This window comes from Conger conger, chromosome 6, assembly GCF_963514075.1.
Source record: "Conger conger chromosome 6, fConCon1.1, whole genome shotgun sequence".
NCBI lineage: Eukaryota > Metazoa > Chordata > Actinopteri > Anguilliformes > Congridae > Conger > Conger conger.
The window spans coordinates 24944767-24965776 of NC_083765.1; the positions used below are offsets into that span (position 1 = coordinate 24944767).

The 21010-nt window shown below is 45.9% G+C and overlaps 1 protein-coding gene across 1 annotated transcript; it reads left to right on the plus strand.

Moving 5' to 3' along the window:
- The first annotated feature begins 1012 nt into the window (after window positions 1–1012).
- klf3 (Kruppel like factor 3 (basic)) lies at window positions 1013–20676 on the plus strand. Its single transcript, XM_061245700.1, has 6 exons — window positions 1013–1342; window positions 11232–11292; window positions 13815–14208; window positions 14668–14812; window positions 17394–17557; window positions 17924–20676. The coding sequence occupies exons 2-6, from the start codon at window positions 11251–11253 to the stop codon at window positions 18103–18105; spliced, it is 927 nt and encodes a 308-aa protein (XP_061101684.1). The 5' UTR covers window positions 1013–1342; window positions 11232–11250; the 3' UTR covers window positions 18106–20676.
- Window positions 20677–21010: the final 334 nt, after the last annotated feature.

The following is a 21010-nucleotide window of genomic DNA, read 5'->3' on the forward strand; positions in this document are numbered from 1 at the left end:
AAAAACAAACAAACAAGCAAACAAGGTACCATTGCATTTGTTTTGTTTTGTTTTTCCAGATGCAAACGCTAGTTGGGAAAAAAGAACTGGTGCATCAGCATCGCTTTGTCCATGCCTGTCATTGTCGGTGTCAAAATAAGCAAAGTATAATAACTGTCAGTTCGGGATTTGAACGAAAGCCAGCCGCGTGATTCCAGCCCGGTGAGCGAAAGGAATGGGACCTAACTGAAGAGCCCCAGTTACCACAGCTTCTGTAGAGTGAGGAGGAACTGTTTCACAAAGTGCATCGCGTCAGTGTAGAGCAGACCGCTCGGCCTCACATGATTTTCTACCTACGTTGATCGCCTTTGTAAACAGACACCGGGTTACCTGCCGTGTCACAACACCACCCACAGCTGACAAAGCGAGCGAGTCTGTCGCTTGGATACTCCGCATGTGGTGTGACCTGGGGAAAAAATCAACAAGGAAGTGCTGGTCATAATTTTCCGGTATCTAATAAGAAAAATACGTGCTTCTTACTCACAGTAAACAAGTTTGTACTCACACTTCTGAGACTGGGATGACAGGAACTGGCCAAGCAGTGACAGCAGTCTGTAGTTGTAATGCAACTATCTTGGCCAAATTACTGTGACTAATAGCAAAATGATTCAGGTCAATCTCCATGACTGGCAAATGGCCAAGTAGAAGACAGACAGACAGAAAGATAGACAGACAGACAGACAGATAGATAGATAGATAGATAGATAGATAGATAGATAGATAGATATATGGATAGATAGATAGATAGATAGAGGTATTTGGAATAAAGGATTTTAACAGCTGTCACACATATCTACAATGTGAATTTCTCCCTTCGACTGTAGCTACCTAGATTTTAAAAAAGGGACTTCGGTGAAATAACCCTACCCCACCCCTGCCTCCTCCGCCCATTTACCACCCTGTGGCTTCATATCCCCTCTACGGCCATGAACCGCCTGCGTCTCCACCCTCACGGTCATCACTCCGCCCTAAGAACACAACCCGAAACGATCATGTGACGCATATGATCTACTCTGGACCTTTTAAAGAAAAGTGAGCTGGAATTTTCACAACATCGCGGAAAGTTTTGTGTAGTGAAGGGGACCTGTCAGCTCAATAGCCTTCCGTATTTTTCGCGTTTCTTTACATGGGCTACATTCACCGATGTCAGTGACATAACCGGGTCTAGTTCTCTGCGTCACTTTTTCTCCCAAGCGGATTCCTAAAACTAAGCCAACGAAAAACAGCACCTCAGTTTCCAGGCTGTTCGTGTCACTGGACTGTAAACCGAAGCCGAAACCATCGATACAGTTTCGTCTGTGAAGTACGTTTGCGTGATTCCTTCTTTTAAATTGTGTTATGTAGGCTATTTTTGTAGGCTATGTTGCTGTGTAATCACACTTATCCACATAGGCTACATAGCCTTAATAGAGTTGGGTTTATTTTCTTCTTCTTAGCAACCATGGGATGCCACAGCCACCGGAACACTCGCTATATTGTATCTTCGCTACAAAGCAAGCTAGGAAGCAACATAAGTGAAGTTTTTAGCCTACAACACCTGTCTCGGTCGCACCACTACTTTTATAAATTATATGAATGTATAAATGTGTGGAGTCGTTGGTGTAGTCTATTCTTAGCGCTTAAATATCTTGATTGAAAAAAGTTTGATCGTGGGCAATATTTAGAGTGAAATGTAACCTTCTTTTCTTTTTGGCAGTTAGTCAGTACACATCTTTGAACCTAATACAACCCATAATCCTAAATTAGGTCAATCGGGATTTTGAGTATTTTTAGGGGTTATTTTGGATAGTTGAGAATTTCGGGTAGCTGCACGAAATTGCACGGAAATCATGAAGACTGTTTGGTCAATACCATTGTGATTTCAATGACAAAGATGTTCAATTAGCTCATTTCTTAAAATATATTGGCAACAAGCTTAAAGTATTTACCATTGGCTAGTATAACTTTTTCATATAACATGGAGCTATAGTTGTCCAGACAAACTCACTTCTTTCTCTGTAACTTTCAGCGTGCAATTACTACCGCTGTCCTAAGAGAATGTCACGCAGAGTCAATACTAGCTGGCATACCGGCCACATATCGCCGCTTGGCGGGCTGAGATGTTCTTGCGATGTGGGTTATAATGGTTGCCGTCCGCGGGAATTACACTATTAGAAACAAGTTAAGTAAACATTGATTGTGGCAGGAAATTACTGTAGCTAAAGTGACTGCTGCTTTTCAGCCACCACAAACAAAGAGCGAATTGTCTTTTTATCTCTGTAACATGTCATGTTATCTCATGAGGTCTAAAATATTTTATTTAAAGAGGTATTCAATACATTTGTTAATAATAATAATAATAATAATAATAATAATAATAACAACAATAATAATAATAATAATAATAATAATAACAATAATAATTGTTATTATTATTATGATTATTATTATTATTATTATTATTATTGTTGTTATGAATATTATAATAATAATAATAATAATAATAATTATTATTATTATTATTATTATTATTATTCTGATTCTGATTCTGATTCTGATTATTATAGAAGCCATGTTTGAGCTTGATTCACTTAATTTTGCAGACGTGGATTACATGTTGTAAATTTGACCATGCTGTAGGAGCCAGTTCAAGGATATCACTCTATCACTGAGCAATTCTGGTGTATTCCCATGCCATGATGTTGTCACCAGATGAATTGGCGATACCAGACTAGTTTAATCTTGTGTATATAGTTGTTATAGTTTTTGCTTTGGGGACAATGGAGAAGTATGAACTAGTTTAAAGACAAGCTTGTATCTGTCCCTTTTTGTAGGTTAACAGTAGGGCAGGGCATAATCCTTTATGATTTCCCCCTTCACACCCACAAAATGAGGCACCCATTTTTAAACACCTCCACCCTTTGATTGTGTGTGTGGGTGTGAACCTGTGCGTGAGAGAAGGCATGTGTTTGGGTGGGTGTGAACTTGAATGTGTGTACCTGCGTATGTGTGTATGGATGAGTGTGAACTCATTTTCATGTGTGTGTGTGTGTGTGTGTGTGTGTCTTTAGGTGGCAGCTCACTGGTCTGTGTACAGAACAGTAAAATACACTTTCAACCTTCTCTCCCTCTGCTTTTCCTCTCTCCCGGTTCTTTGTCCTTCGTTTTCCTGGTTTCTGGGGCCTTGCTCCCTCTTTCTCTTTGCTTCCCTCTTCCCCCTTTCCTCTCCTCTGGTGTCACCTAGCCTCAGCTCTGCTTCCTCTGCCTTTGTTCCAGGGCTGAAGCTTGCGTCACGCATTCCACTCAGCTCATGAATGCTCTTTTCCTGTTTGGAGCCTGGAGGGGGAGAGGTTGGCTGGGTGGGTTCTGGGGGGTGGGGTTGAGTTTGGAGTTTGGGATGGGGGTGGGGTGGGGTGGAGCAGAAGGTCTGTATCCCCCCCTCTCAGATACTCCACCCACTCACCATCCCATAAGCACTCCACTTTCCCCCAAACAACACTGATGTAATCAGCTCTCTCTCTCTCTCTCTCTCTCTCTCTCTCTCTCTCTCTCTCTCTCACACACACACACACACACACACACTTTCTCTCTCAAACACACACACATGCACGCATCCACATACCCAGGCACACGTTCAGAGGAATAAGAGTACTTTGCTTTGCTCAAACAACATGCTCCTAGGTGCTGAAGGCTGGGATAAATATTAACCTTTTTTGTCCTGCCAATGGTTTTTGTTGATTCCCTTCTGTTTGAAGAGCGGAAGTCGCCTAAGTTTTGTGTTTGTAACATTTTGTGCTCGGACACAAGGCATAACACCACTGCCCAGATTGACGGGTCACTTTCATTTCCAAACTGGTAGAGATGAGTTTTAAACCAGCACAGGAAATGTGGTGTCAAGGTCACAGCTGTGACACTATCCAGCGTTTGGAAACAGGACTCTTTATCTGTAGTGGTGTTGCACAGGGGACTTTACAGCCAGGGCCCAGTGCAGTGAGCAGACACCAGTCTCAGTCTGGAGGGAGAGTCATCTTCAGTGCCTTTCCAACCAGCCGCCGTGACCCATGTGAGGAAGGTTTCAGTGCTCAATATTTGACTATTTGGCTGTCACACTCCCTTGTCCATGTCTTTCATATTTGACGAGGGTAAGCGGAGGTTAAATTAATATGTGTGAGGTATCAAATGTACATAATAAATTACTGTAGTGTAGGTGGCGGCATGGACACCACCATGGATTTTGGGTCCCATGAAATGAGCTCACATTGGGCCCCATCGCCCCAGAAATCTCTGTGTTGTAATATTTTTTGAGGGCCCCTGTGAATCTCCCCAGCCTCCTGCAGGCTGCAGCAGTCATATGGCTTAAAGTGCCCAGAACACTGACAGATCTTGTGAAAACACGGGGGATCTTTTCTCGTTTTGAGTTTGGTTGTTGTCTCTGCAGGTCAAACGGTGTCGTTCTGGTGAAGGCAGCGAAAGCGTGTTAGCGAAGGTGCGTTAGCGGAGCGCTGCGCTCTCCTGTTCCGTTTCACTTTATCACCACAACAAACCCACGTTTGCGTTAGGTGAGCGTGTCAAGCATCGCAGGAGTTAAAAAGGGATCATCTACAGCTGCCCCTCTCTGCTGGGGACTCTGGAGGGGCCCAGCGAGTCAGAAGTAGGGCAGCGTTGGGCCTTGGGGGGGGGGGGGTTATGCTGCTTCAGATGCTAGGTGTTGATTAATAAAAACTATAATAACAGCAATAACATTTAACGCTTATAGCAACAGTAATAGTAATACTAATAATGTGGGGGGGGTTAACAAGTAAATTAAAACAGTTTTGAGCTCTAGTGCTCTCCACCTCTCTGTCTCTCCCTCTCTCTGTCTCTGTTCTTTCTCACTCCTTGGGGTTTTGTCAGAGGCTTAGGGATTGAGGCCAGACAGGAAACCACATGCAAAGAGCGACCCCCCCCCCCCCCCCCCCCCCCCCCGCGCGTTCCTCCCGGCCCTCCTGACTATGTGGAAATAATAACTGTAAACTCTGTGGCCTTCCGCCTCCCTGCGCCTGCCTTCAGTGCTTTATGGCCCCCGGTCAGGCTGGGGGGCCCTTCTCCATGTGGATTGCAAAAGCTGCAATTTGTACGACTTTCCTGAAAAGGGGAGACTTAGAGGCTACAAGACAATTACTCTTTCTGTTCTGTTCTGGTGATCAGATTTGCATGTTGGGCAAAGACATGGCTCCACTTTCATATAACTATCTTCTGTAGTTCAGTGGATTGAATTGTAATATACAAATAACCTATATTTGACTGCAGACCAGCATGGGGGGTTTCTGCCATGATTATATCTCACTTTGTTGTGAGTAAACCTCTCCGTACACTCATGTCTGTGGAGAGCACGTATCGTGCTGCCACTCTTTTTACCTGTTTCTTGAATTGCAAAGTACTGCTCCGCTGATTTCGGATCCTGGATCAGTTAGGTGTGGTTTAGGATGTGGCCTCCGTGTTACTGTAATGTGTCTGGGACTCAGAACAGTGCTGTGTCAGAACAGTGCTGTTGCATGTACGCTCTTGAAAAGCCCTTCAGGTTGAGCTCAACAGAATCGAATGGGGAGGGGGCAGTTGTGATCACAAGTCAGGGATCCTGCCTGTTTAGGGCCAGATTTCCAGTGTGCTAGCGATGTACAGGGCAGGCTGTTTTCAGTGTGCTAGCCACGTACAGGGCAGGGTGTTTTCAGTGTGCTAGCCACGTACAGGGCAGGGTGTTTTCAGTGTGCTAGCCACGTACAGGGCAGGGTGTTTTCCCAGAAAATGTACTGTGAGAAGAGAAGGCCTGGTGCTTCAAACCATGGAGAGCGTACCAAAGAAGCTGTCTTGAAAAAGAAAGTCCAAAAAAGAATTCCCCTGACAATTTCCCTCATGGGGGATCTGGTCACTGAGGGGGTCTCCTGTTCTGTTTCAGCTCTGATACTTAGTGCAAAAGACAGAGGTGCTGTTTGCTAAGAGGGCAGAATGTTACAGTACAGGTTGTTTAAAAGGTCAGTGAATTTAAGTGGCTGCTCATTCCAGGTCTTTGTACAGTTAGCATACAGAGGACACCTTTTACAAACAGTGGTCCTGTCCCAAACATACAATTATCAGTCACATTCATTATCCTAAAATGCAGCAGAATGCAAACAGAAACTTGTTTCCCTGGCTGTAAGCTGAAAAAACGCCCATATCCTCCTGCTACCTGAGGGAAAATACATGAAGTTTCTTGGATACATTTTTTTTATTGAATGTTGTGTAGTGTAGTGTAAGTTTCAGCATAGTACAATAAATGGCTCTTGAGATTATGACCAGAAAATCTTACTAGGTTTCAGGCAATTATCACAACTATTGATAATGAATGGAAATCTGAATACTGGTCTGAAAAAAAATACTGCAGTGATATAAATGTGTGTGGTTTTTGATGGGACCTTCGAAATGGTTATGATTATAAACTGTTTACGAGCTGTTTTACAGGTGTATACTGTCACAATTATTTTATTTATTTATTATTTGGTTGATTTTGGGCATTTGCCAGTGACATTGCATTTAATAATAGACACCAGAACAGGATGTTTGGCTATTATAGACTTAATTTGACTGACTCGGTATGACATTTAATTTAATTACCCCATTTTCTGAATTCCTATGCCTCATAAAATTTGATTATCTAGCTATCTACTCTACTCTCCCTTTAGGAATTGAGTAATTATTGTAGTTTTTACAGTATTGTGAAACCAAACTGATCCAGGTCATCATGTTGGTCTCCTGGCTTGGTGCCCGTAGGGTTTGCTTCACTGGGTGGACGAGAGCTGTATCCTCCAGCAGTTTGCTAACACTCTGAGTTTACCCACTCCGAGTGTGACTTGGAGTGCCTCGGCCCTAATGAACACTGTGTGAAAGTGCCATAAACAGAGTAGAGTAGGATACAGGAGGATTAACGGGATGATCTCTTCTGTCCACATTAGCAGTGTGCATTAAGGTATCCAGGCTAGGAGCCTCAGCCTGGTATGGTCCAAAACTGTGGTGCTTTCTGACAAAGACCAGTGGAAGAACCCTGTTTGACTCCTGGTCCACATTCATATTCATTTAATTTCAAATCTCCATATGTTACTACCCTGGAATGTACCAGAAAGGCAAATATAAAGCTGTTTATGTTTGTTGCCTCTATGAAAGCACCTCACATCTGGAATTATGTCCAGGGGAAAACGCCTTTGAATTTGAAAGTACCTTGAGTGGAAACTTCCAGAATTGAATCTCAGTTAAAGGGAAACTCCCTTTTCTAATGCAAACCTTTTGCTGGGAGGGTAAGAAGGCATGGGGAATGTCTCCCATCGGCAGCTGAGGGAAGCTGTCTGAGTTCATGCTTGGACTGCAGCATGTAGCAGGATGAACCAGGTGGGCTGTTTGATGATTGGCCATGCCTGTGGAACAGGGCTGGTGTTTCCATGCCAACCCCAGGGTAGAGTTGGTGTGGTAGTAATTCCAAGGCCATGCCCTCATTGCCCCCCCCCCCCCCCCCATCTTTGGCCAAAGGACTTTTTTACTTCTCTGCAACCCCATCACAGCTCACCCCAACTGGCCAATGATTGCCCTTCCCTCCTGCTTTCCTTCTTTTCCCAGACGTTTCTGATGAGCCGCCACAACCTCCCAGGCCTAGCATATAATGTATGTCCCCTACTAGTCTGGTCTTAATCTTAAACTTCATATGTTCTACTATGCTGAAACCAGTACTAAAAGGGGCTTTCAATACACATGAAACAAATCATATTTTTGAAAATGTTTTTACTGTAACATCACCTGTCCTCCAACACAGTTGTACTATGTCAAGAATGTGAATACTCAAAAAAATAGATTCTGTTGGGTCTCGGGATATTAAAGAGAATTGTTTTGGAGTCCCACACAGGAAGTATTGTGTCCTTACTCACTTCCCTCGGTGAATGATGCACGCATCTGTCCGTATACAGAAGTCTTTGGTGATTTTACTGACATCACAACTCAGAATAACTTGCAGCAAAATATTGGACAAAATGGAATATGTGGTTGAAATGCAGAACTGGCAGTTTGTTTGGAGGATATCCAAATTCTTACGAGTGGAATCCTCTGTTCTCGTTTCCTCCTCTCCTTCCTTGTTTTCCTGCGGTGTATTCAGAAGGGATGAAGTCGCGGATGCGGGGCATGCTCGCATTGTACTGAGTTTTCACATGGCACTGCAGGCCTGTATGTGAAGGTGTGTGTGTGTGTGTGTGTGTGTGTGTGCAATTGATTGTGTACTGTGCGTTCGGGGTGTGTCCACGCTGTCTCTCTCCGAGTTAATCATTAAAATGGGTGCACATTGGTCCTCTCTTCGGTGGCCAGTGGACTTTGGCCAGGCTGAAAACACTGTGAGGGGGTTGTAGGGGGCAGGGTCTGGGCAGGCCATGGGTGGGAGGGGGAGGCCACACAGGTCAAAAAGCATTTTCTACCAATGCTGTCAGAGACGGGAGCCCTGGCTTTGATCCGCCCAGCAGCAGAGCGTGATAAACACAGCACTCACATGGTGTGGTCCGGGGGGTCTGGACACAGCTCCTCCCGAGGGGAGGTGACCTGCAGGGTCAAAGGTTTGATGTAATCTTATTAGCCTTATCACACATCGCTTTAAATCACTATGGTCATGCTTGTAAATTGATTTCAAGGTGTAGTTTATTAATTTCCCTCAGACACTGTTACATTCATATGGTTTACATTAATTTATTAGCCATTATCATTGTCCATGTGTGTTTTGTCTTGTCCCTTTGGCATTTAGATATATACAGTCAGTGTTTTACTTTAGGGCAGGAAATTAAACATAATTTGTTGAGGCTGAATAAAGCAACAAAACAGATTACTGAGCTGAGTCATGTTATCTTATACTGTATGCATAAACAAAACTAGTAACTGACCTTTAAACATATTGTATATTGTGTGAAATGCAGAATAAAATGTAATTTTAGTATTGCAATGTATGCATGAAAATACATTTATAAAACCGGCACATTTATGTTCATAAAATACATAATTTAACAGCTATAAAGCCTCAATGCAATCATTATGTAATGATTTGCAGATCCGTTCAGTAAATACTGTATATCTGTTGTTTTAATGTAGGTGTTTTTTTATGGCAGGGTGTAAGGTGTGGTTAATAATGTAACAGCTTTGTTATTGGGATTTGACCCTATGACCCTGTGGCTTATGAGTCCAGAGGCCACTGTAGTGCCTGTGATCACACAGGACTCTGTCTCCACCTGCATGTCTTGTGAAACCCCTGATAATTACAGGGGGAGGACTGCCTCCACAGAGAACTGGGGGAGTGTGTAAATTTGAGGAAGCGCTCCCACACACCCGGGGGTGGGGTAACTCCCTCAGCTGGCTGTTACATCTCTCACTCAGGGCTGTGTGTGAACTCCAGGGTCCACACCTCTACCTTCAAAAGCAACTATCACACTCAAGGAAAAACACGTTTTGTTTGTTATTTTTCATTAAATGGCTGAACAGTTACGGATACAGAGGACTGCCGCGTTGATTTTCTATTGCTATGTTTGGAGCCGTTTTGGCGAATAGTTTGAAGCAGGCCGTACTATATTAAACAGCATTTATATGTTGAGGGGTTTGATTTGTTTTACTTGTAAGTTCAGGAGATACAAAAGGCCAGGATGGTCACGTTTACAGGAAAGTTCAGTTCAGCCTTCAGTTCATTTGGAGAGAAGACCACATTGTATTGTGTGTGAGCAATCAGGCTTATATTGTGTTTTGGTCTGGCCTGTCCCTCTAAATAAAGCAGCTGGCAAATGCAGTGATATTTTAGTCTGTGTGTAAACTACCTTCATTCAGTCGCTGGGGAGGGGGGGTCAAACCAGTGCTGCAGCTCTGGGCATGGCGTTGCTGAGGTGATGGCGGCCATTTTCTTAAGCGCTCCGCCTCATGGCCCAACCTGCCCCTTGAGCCAAGCTGCCCAAAGGAGGGGGGGTTGTTAGGTTAGCGCTGGTGAGATTATAGCCACGGAAACCACCTGCCTTCTTTCAACGCAAGATATCTTCTCTCAGTGGAGAGACCAGTGTGAACAGAGAACTGGGTTTCACTGTCAGAGACGCGGGGAAAGTTGCAGGGACAGAGCGAGTTCGTTCCCCGTAGTGCGGAGAAGCGAAATGGAGACGACGGAGGCGTTGCGAAAGGTTCCCCGCAGGTGTCTGCGCTGCACACCTGGGAGGAATCTCAGGAGTCAGTTTCCATCTTTGTGTTCTGAGCTGTAAATCACTGCGTGGTGTTCACCGCACGGGCCGGCCCGGGAGGGTGCGGTAAGGTGGCGTGCGCGGTCTTGCCACATGCCGTCACCATTCCTCCTCTCCCACCATGTTCCCCTCGTCCCCGTGGTTACTGTGAGAACCTACACACCTACACACTGCCAGGCCCTGAGGATGACTAATCCTCTGTTTTGCGTGCGCTTGTTCTGTCCCCTTCTCCCTCGTTCACTGCTGAAAGGTGCGCTCTTGTCAGCCACAGGGAATGCCCCTGAAGGCAAAATAAAAATTAAATAATAAAAATAATCAGCCCTTAGGCTCCCGAGCAGGTATGAGATTGTGTGTGTGTGTGAGCGGGTGAGCAACGATAATGATGTTTATGCATAGTACTGTGCAAAAGTCTTAGACACCTGTAAAAAATTCTGTACCGCTAAGATGCTTTAAAACATTTGACAAAATAATTGAAGGTTCAAAATAAATATTTAAAATAAAAATGTACTATAAAAAGAGTAAATAGTAAATCAAATCAGTACTTGGTGTGACCGCCCTTCATCTTGACAGCTGCATTATTTTGGGTAAACTGTCCTGCAGTTTTATAGGCTAGTCCAGGCATGTTGGAGAACTTCCCACAGTTCTTCTGCAGACTTCAGCTGTCTTACTGGCTTCTGGCTCTCCAGGTAATAACACAGCCTCGATCAAGTTTTTTCCTCAAAAGTACTATATTACTTAATAAGTTACTTTATCAAATTCTTGCACATATATACTGACAACCCTAAAGAAGCAGGCCAAATATATGATATTTATTACGTAAAAAAAATCGAGGGTGGCTAAGACTTGCACAGTACCGTAGGTTGGGTAAAATGTTTCATGCACGTGTGTGGATGAACCCAAACACTGTGCCCTGGAGGTGAGGTGCAGCTGGGCCATGTTCCTAACCTCTGGACTTTTTCCCCACAGGAGGCTCCAGACTGCAGCCATGCTGATGTATGACTACCCGATGAAAACAGACATGGACACGGTGAGCACTCTTACCGCCCGCACACCTGCGCGCAGGACACGCTGTTCCTGTCGGGCGACCCACATCATTATCGATTAGCGAAGGCAATATTTGGCCTTGCTCCTGGTTAGCCTACATTACTGAACTTACTAGCCCCTACATTCCAGAATAATCTTGAAATTAGGGCCTTCTCTAAACCACCGGCAGCAGAATGAGGACCGGTTAGAACGCCCACACTCTGGCATGGTTTATCCAAGTATATTAGGACCGCTCAAACCAGTTTCCTCTTTTAAAAGCCTCCTAAATAAGTCCTTTGAAGAACCTGAGGCATAGCCTGATAAATAACCTTGCCCACTGCCCATAATTTACTGTAGGTTGGTTAAATATCACATACAATGATTGCCTTGGCAAATGAGGAAATTTAGATTAATTATTAATTATTTTCCGTTATACCTGTTAAGTTTAATATTGATTTATTAGCCTTTCTTAAACAGCATGACAACCCATTACGGTTTACAACTGAGGATCTGACGCCAAGAACATCACATGCGCTGTATATATTTAACTGGCTATAAAAACACCTCTCAGACAACATGACACTAGATTAGACATACTGTAGTTATTGGAAGGAAGTGAAGTTTGGAGCTGCTATAGGTGTTGCTCAACAGCTGAATGCGGACTTCATCCTCCCACCCACTGGCAGAGTTGCAAGTTGCTTCCCAAAAGTTTACCTATTTAACTGGCAAATAGCAGGTCAAATAACAGGAGACGAGGCCTCCGCCAAAGAAGATAAGTCTCTGACATGTCTGGACCCACCGGGTCTGGCTCTCTACCCAAACCACTTTGTACTGCGGCACAAAAACTATGCGCCGCTTCCTCCCTGACAAACAGGCCACAGCATTAGCATACAATGGGAAAATGCGCGGCGCGGCCAGTGAGAATGAGCGGACGGATGTGGCGGTCTGCCCTCTCTGATTGGCTGGCGGCTGTGGAGATGAAGAGGAGAAAGAGGAAGATGGTGCCCTGGAGCCCTGCCGTGCACAAAGGGGGTGAATCAGACGACACGCCCGGCTCTGCCTCTTGTGTCAGAACGGAGAGAAGAATGTGCTTTCTTCCTTTCTTCTTCTTCTTCTTCTTTGTGCTTAAATGAATGGTTGAAAGCAGGCCAGCAAAACCGGTTTTTAATCGCTCAAAGGAGCAAGACTGATAAGAACTGTCCCTGTGAGAATTGTGCCTCAATTTGACATCAAACATAATACACGGACAAAGTCTGTTTAAAAAGTGTGTCACAAAAACCAGCACATATTACAAAACAAGTTATAGTCACAGGGAGTTCTACATGTGTGTGTATATATACTGTATATTTTAATTTATTGAAGAACATACCATATATAGTACACACATACTCATTCACTTCTGACATAGTTCACATATTTAGCTTTTTCATAAGCAGACTCATAGGCGAGAGAATTGCCATTTAACGCTCAGTGTTTGGAGTGACCCCCAGGCCTTGTGTCAGGACGTGGTGACTCCAGGACCAGGCCTGTCATGCCTGTGTTTCATAGGGTGGGGAAATTCCCGGGCTGTTTCCACGGTAACCCCATCCTCCTGGAGGGCGGGGTCGGAATGCGCGCTCCGGTGTGCCCGGTGGATCAGTGTCACTCCAAGCGGATCGGTCTCTGGTTCACCCTGCGGTGACCTCGTCAGCCCCCACTGATATATGTGCGTGTGCGTGCTAAAGGGGAAATGTTGGCTGTGGAAAGCAGTTCCCTTTCACAAGCCGTTCTTCTGCCAGCGCTACCCTGGATTACCCAGAACCCCCCTCATAACAGAGCCCCCGCCTGCCCTGTGCACGTTGGTGCAGTTTCCTCTGTCACGGACGTTTGAGTTTGGGCTTTTATCATGCCGTAAATACGCGGTTAGAATGTTTTTAACTGAACATTCTAATGCTGATGTAACAATCACTACTGATAATTGAAAGTGTTCTAGAACACAGAATTTTGAGATTTAGAATTCTGAAAAACATTGCAAAATCCTGCAGTTTTTTGCTGTTGTCCCAGCAAGGAGCATTTTGGCGGGGGGTGGAGGGGGGAGGAAATGGGATATGTCGCAATTTTAAAGGAGATGTTATTTTTCCTCGCTGCCGATGCAGTGAGTCAGCACTGGGGATTTGAAAAGGCTCCAGACTCCGTGTCTCTCTCTCGCTCACTGCCGTCCGAGGCCACGGACGCAGATAAACACACATTCCTGGCTCATTACTGATCTCTGAGGGAGGGGAGGGGTCGGGCGGTTCCTGTCCCTGTCAGAGGGCTGGAGAACCAGGCCAGTGTAGCTTGCCCCCACCCCACACAGCTGAAACACAGCGACACTGTGGAACCTGAACTCAATTAATGCTCCTCTCCTGGTTACACACTGTCATTGTAGTGATTTATACTAATCTCTCTCTCTCTCTCTCTCTGTGTCTCTCTCTCTCCCTACCTCCTCTATTTTCCGCGCTTTTGTTTTGCTCCCCTCCCTGCTCCTCTCTGTTTGTGGCCTCACAGTCGTTGTATCAGGCCTACCCCTCCCTCATGAAGTCGCAGCCAGAGGCATACCCCGTCATGTTCGCCCCGCCCAGCGCTGGTGCCCAAATGGAGCCCGTGGACCTGTCCGTCAGCAAACGAGGCTCCTCCTCCTCGTCCCCCTCCCCCCCCTCGTCCCGCAGCTCCCCTGCCTCCCCCTACAGCTTCGGCGGGGTGATCCAGCAGCAGACCCGGGGCTGTTCCCCCCCGCACAGACGCAGCCCCCCCGGCCTGCCCGTCCACTTCCTGCTGCCGGGCTCTGTGCTCCCCAGCGTCATGGTGCAGCCCTTCTCCGTGCTCTACCCCCCTCACCTGCACATGCCCCAGTCCCTCATGGTGACCCACGACATGCCAAGCCTGGCCCCCCACAGTCAAGGTGAGCAGCAGCTGTCCTTTCCCTCCTAACCCTCTGAAGAGCAGGCCTTTTGTTTTTTGGAATGTTTATTTTCAACATTCTAAGTCAGTGTTCTGGAGCTCTGTTGCTTTCAGTTAGCAGTAGTGATTGTGACATGAGCATAAGAATGTTCAGTTCAGAACATTTTAATAATTTGTGATCTTACACTTTAAAGGGTTAAAAATTCAGGTTGCCATTATTTAATTTAGTTTCAGAAACCATTGTGCAATAGATTAGAATAAACTGTATTTTATGACTCATTAGTGAGTCATTAAACAGTTTTGTGTGCTTCGATACACAATAATGTGAATTAAATTGAATGCACTGGCATACTGTGCACACATTTTCATTTGCTGTTCAAACATTAAGGAAGGACTTAGCTGTTGTGATGAATGTGGCTTGAAGTGGAGACTGATCCGCTGGTCTGTGTCGCTGCTCCAGTGTCGTCCCTGAAGGCTGAGATGAGCCGCGAGCAGAGTGACCTGCCAAAACCCATCAAGACGGAGCCTCGCTCTGAGCACGGTCAGGAGGCCTACAGCGAGGTGGTGTCATCCACCGTCATCACAGCACCACGGTCCTACAGCGAGTGAGTGCCACTGTCCCCCTCTGACATCACGGTCCCCCGCTCACATCACTGCTACTGTCCCCCGCTGACATCACTGCCCCCCCGCTGACATCACTGCTACTGTCCCCCGCTCACATCACTGCTACTGTCCCCCGCTGACATCACTGCCACTGTCCCCCCGCTGACATCACTGCCCCCCCGCTGACATCACTGCTACTGTCCCCCGCTGACATCACTGCCCCCCGATGACATCATTATGTTCATTATGTGTATTTTGTGAAAGCTGTTGTACACTTCACAGCATACCCTGGCCTGAACCCCTAAAAAAGCTCAGGAAGGAGAAACACTCTTGGGGAGATATACTGTAGGGAGAAAGCCCTGGAAGTCACCATCTGTCCAGCTCTGGGTGTAGGGTCATAGAAACCAGTGTGGTCGGGCAAACACTCTTCTAACCAGTCAGGAATGGCAGTGTGAGAATAGCCTCGTAAAAGCTCCCTGTGAGAGGCCCTGACTGTATAGCAGGCTCAGCGTATGTGTGCAGCCTTGGAACTGCTGTTGAGCCAAACCGCAATGATACCAGTGACAAGCACAGTGGCTGGGCGTGTACCAGGTGTTTTTCATCTGCGTTCGCCGGGTGAAACCAAGGCTGTCTGACGCAAGTGAGCACACGCGCTGACGCCTTGAGGTCCGTCACACCCATGGAGTCACGCCCTGGTCCTGGGGTGACGAATTTGCATGTTGTTCTCAGCCTAGGAGTCTGCCATTGTTAGGCCAAACCGTAATCCTCTACAAAGCCAAACAAAGCTGAAAAACAAAAGCTCATTTTAATTCTGGGTGCGTTCTTCATTCCGGTTGCCATTGGTTGGGTCCAGATTCAGACGCAGGCTGCCAGCGCCGGCCCGGTTCTGGCAGAGGGCCAGATTGGACCTTGTTTGCCTTGATGTAGCCGGGGCTGGGGCTCAGCGTTTCCGTGTCAACGCTCTGATAATTACCCCCCCTTGTGGAGGAGGGAGTGGCAGAACTGTCATCGCTTTTGTCCTGAAGTTTTTTTGTCTCCCGAAAGAGAGGTGAAGGGCCCGGTCACCTAACTGACAGCACGCAAACCTCAGCTGCATTGACACATGCAAGTGCTGGGCTGAGAGATTTCTCTAGTCGTTTTTTTAGTTTTCACAAAGGGAACCAACTGCAAGTATCAGGTGTTCGGTCAGGGAACCAATGTTTTCATTTGGCCGGATTATGTGTACCAGGCATGTTACCACTTGCCCCAGGCAGGGGATGGAACAGTTGCATGGCTGGGAATTTGAGGGGTATGTGTTTTGGTTGTGTGGGCTCCTTGTATTTTAGCCCAGAGGCGCGCCCCTCGCCCTACACGCCCGCAGGCTCTGTCCCGCTCTGTCTGTGTGCCGACTTCTGCACCAGGATGCTTCAGTGAACCATGACATTCACTTCTGTCTTTTCTGCTGCTTCATCCTTCCACAGCTTCTCAATTAGCGTGAAGCCCGGTTTATGCTCGTCACACAACCCTCGCGACAAGCGATGACGCATTTTCAACTGAAAAATGTGTAGTGTGACACTTTTTCTCAGTGTCGCGCAGTTGTAGAATTTTGTAATGTCGCAGAACAGTCGCACTTTGTCTCTTCAAAGGGTTAAGGGTTTAGTTGGTGGCTATTTTAGTTAGATATAGGGATATTAGGTAAGTGAAAATGAAACCAGGATTTATTTTTATTTGTTATGTTTACCCTTATACGACACTATTATATTTATGTATAAACTATTGCGCCCTGTACCGTTTCCCCCTTCAGCAGCGATACGATCTCCCAGCATGCACCACTGAGACAGTGTGTCTCCGTGTGTCCTGAGAACCAATGTGGGCATATGGTCTGATTGGCTGAGAGTGTCGGCTGTTTACATATTATTTATGTGTGTGTGGACGTGTGTGTGCACGTGCTGTTAACGGTGCCAGAACACTGAACCGTAACTGCCCACCCCAAATAAAAGTGAAAATGTTTTAATGATAGAGTGGCTGTAGAGAAGGTAAAGTAGTAAAACATAAAAATTCTCAAGTGGGTGTGGTGAAAGATCAACTACTTGAAAAAGCAGGCACCCAAAATCACACAAGGAACAACTGCCTGGAGAGCGAGAGAGCGAGTGAGAGAGAAACTGGGAGTGGCAGGAAATGTTAAATTACAATGTGTGCTCGAGGTGTGGCAAGAACTGACGGGGTGTATTTCCACAGCGACTTATTTACACAGATGACAGCTGTCGACCCTTGAAAAAAAGAAAAGAAAACAACTAGAAAAGTGCAAGCGACATCAATGTTAAGACGAGGTCTGACACAAGACCAGTTCGGACTAAACACTAAGACGTGGGGACAGGAGCATGTGTTAGTCACAGTAAATCTCTTGTCCTCCTGCGGCCAAAATTGGAAAGGTAATTTTTGCTGTAACTATATGACCTGGGTTGCCAAAAATAAGACGCATTCTCCCGGTGTCTATAAGAGTGCTGGTGCTGATGTACAGCCAGATACTTCTCTGGGCCCCTGCTGGGAAATCCCCCCCCCCATTGCGCACACCCTCTGACCTCCCCGCCCTTGTCTCCATAGGAACGGCAGCCCCTCTGTGATCGTGCACCCCGGCAAACACCTCCACCCTGGAGACTCCCCGGAGTCCTTCAAGAAGCGACGCATCCATCGCTGTGACTTTGGAGGCTGCAACAAGGTGTACACCAAGAGCTCCCACCTGAAGGCCCACCGCCGCACACACACCGGTGAGACCAGAGGCCCCAAAGGGTCCGATACAGTGATCACTAATTACACAAAATATTCTGCAAATTATACTGCAAAGGCACTCTACAGTAATGAGTGAGTGTGTGAGTGTGTGAGTGTGTGAGAGAGTGAGAGAGTGAGTGTGTGAGAGAGTGAGAGAGTGAGTGAGTGAGTGAGTGAGTGAGTGAGTGAGTGAGTGAGTGAGTGAGAGAGTGAGAGAGTGAGAGAGTATGGAGAGGAAATAAAGATTAGAGAAAATGATTTGTGTGCAGAACAGGATTTGCGTGTTGTTTTGTGGTTAATGCTCTTGGGTGTCAGCGTATGGAATGCTCAGGTTTCTCAGTGTCTCCTCCCTCCTCCCCCTGCAGGAGAAAAGCCCTATAAGTGCATGTGGGAGGGCTGCACGTGGAAGTTTGCTCGCTCTGACGAACTGACACGCCACTTCCGCAAGCACACCGGGGTCAAGCCCTTCCAGTGTAACAGCTGTGAGAGGAGCTTCTCCCGCTCCGACCACCTGGCCCTCCACAAGAAGCGCCACCTGCTGGTCTGAGCCACGCCCGCACGCCCACCACACCCTGCTCCACCTGCCAGCTGCTCTCTGCTGCAGTGGCTAACTCCGGTTGGGGGAGGTTTCAGTCAGGGTTACCCAGGAACGCCCTGATGAACGAAAGACAGCGCCAGTGTCACAACTCTCTTTGGAGCAGCGGATGAGCATCATATGTCCGGCACAGAAGCTCGGACACACACCCCACCCCCTCCCCTGCCCCCCTCCCTGCTGTGTGCGGTGACGTGTGTGTGGTCGCTCAGCTGGCTTGAGCTCAGTTGGTCTGAGAGGAAACGCTCGCTGACCGCGTAAGGCCCAGCACACACCGCTGCGCAGTCACTACAGAATCCACGTCCCTGCTTAGACCTACTCAATGTGAATCTGCTTTTCTTTTCTTTTCTTTTTTTAGGTATTTGAATATATGCGTCTTTTCTCTAAGGGCTGAAACTGTACTTACTTCCTTTTCGACTATGTAGCGGAGGTGTGTTTGTGACCCTGAATGTGCCATTGTGAGTTCCCCTGGGAGCGCCGAGAGAGAGCCGCAGTGCGCTAGCTCTGGTCCCGCTTCCGCAGGAAGTCTTTCAGCCTCCCCGCTCAGGTCACAGCTGTGACAATAACTCTGCCGCACATAGGAAATGCTGCATGTATCCACAAACCGGCAGGGAAGGGTGTCCCATAATTCAAAAAATAAGCTTCTCTCTTAAGCAGGGGTGCCACCAGGCATTTTGGGCCCCATGAAAAGCTCTCACATTTGGCTCCTCCACCCCAGAAAAAAATCCTGTTCTAATATTGTTTGAGGGCCACTTTGCTTCTATGTTCTTGTGTGTGTGTGCATTTGGGTGCTAGTGAAGGATGCCTTCATATTTGGGGATATGCAGGGAACAGAACGTACCTGTGTGCGTTTGCCTTCAAAGCGTGCCACCAGAACCAGTTACAAACCAGAAGCACAGTAAATTTGAGTTACAACATTCAGCTTTCATTCTCTGACAGCAGCTGGAATAATAGACAACAGGCGGTATTATTGCACTCATAGTGGAATAGAGCAGAAGAAACAGATAAATAAAAAAAAGCACTTCAAAACATGCTGGCCCATAACTATTACATTTAGACAGCAAGTGCAATCATAACTGAGAAATGATCCGTTTTAGTTCCTGTGGAGTGTCCCCTGTCCATTCCACTATGATATCTTCTTACTTTGTTGGTCACAATATCACCGTTTTCCACATTATAATCTGAATGTACTTCCAGATATGCAGTATGTCACTATATTCAAAATGACATGCATTGAAATTCTGTCGGCTGCTGGACATATAGAGGTGCAGTGCCTGCCCAGGGGAAGGCGGGCCCTTCGAATACTGGCTTTCTTCCAGGTCAATCAGTTCTGAACGCGGTCTTGCTCGGTTGAGAGGGATCGGAGCTGGATTCTGCCTCTTGGCTCGCTGTAAGTCCGCAATCCGACACTGAAAAAAGACGCTTCGGGAAATGGAAAAGGACGGACTTTACCGTCTGACTCCTGTGACGCCTGATGCATGTATCCACGGATTTGTACAGAATGGGAATGTGTGGAGATCTGTGAGCAAATTATCTTTTTGTTGTTGAAAATGTGAACTCTGTTATCTGGGCATTATTGAGGTAGAAAAATCGGTTTGGTCTGGGGGAAGCAATAACGTGTAGCCTCTTCTATATTATCACCATGTGTAGCTCAATTACACTTCCTTTTATGGAAATCAAGGTGAAATCCAGGGCGATGTATGTGTTTCTTTTTTCTTTCTGTTTGATTAAATATGCTTAACAGTGAACAAATGTTCGAACACAGTGACTTTAAATGGCTAGCATGCACTTTAATGCACTTCAAAAGCCAAATATCATCTGATTCCGAGCCATTTGGTAGTTGCTTTGCCTCTCGTGAATAAGGTGTAGGCTTCTGTGATTTCCTCGAACTTGTCATATGGGAAGTGTAGTCATTGTGGACCGAATGAAAGCAACGTGGCCACTGTGATTGGACACAGCTTGGCTAAGGTGGTACCCGGTCGTCACTGCGTGTCACCTTTTGTAATGTCATATCCAACTACGTTCCAGAAAATTATTAACCTGTTTATTAGGCACAGTGGAACCTAATGCGCTGTACCTGGTAACCCAAGACCTATGGTGCAGTGCAAGTAAAACTGTTAGATGGCAGCGGTGGTAATGAATTCAAATGTAATTTCTTCCCTGATATTTCTACAGCAGCTGAATTGCATAGGGTTCACCTTACAGCTACATGTCGTCTTATTTTATTACTATGCAGATTTTTATAACACAAATTGTAATATATTTTTATTAAATAAGACTGAATGGGTAATTAAAGGTTTTTTAAGCATGATTTAATTTTTTATCACAAATAATATGCATTTCTGTAAAGATGTGAATTTTTTTATTGAAATCTTATCTTTCTTTAGGCGTCTGAGAGGGAACTTTGTAATGACATACTGTCATAACCAAACTGTGAACACAAATATATGCTGTACAGTTGTATTTGAGCATTCTTGCATATTGTTATATTATGAATATATCATTTAATAAACTCTTATTGAAAAATGTGTTTTCATTTCTTTTTTATTCATATTCATACAAAATTGCAAAATGTTGCAAAAGCGACACAAAATGGAGGACACAAAATGGAGGATAAGCATGGATTACTGTAGTGTTCAGTGAAAGCTGTTTGGAGGAGGACAGATGATTTCTGTTGGCAGATGTGCCAAACCCCCCAACTATATCCAGTGGATTACCATCTTAAAGTCAGCTCATTTCTGCACCACTCCAAAATAGTTCTCATTCAAAGGGGGCCGGGAAAAGGGCTGGACAATGGCCGTCCTGAATGGGGATAGTTCAGAGCTACCTTGTGGGACCATCACACCAAGTTCAAACACCA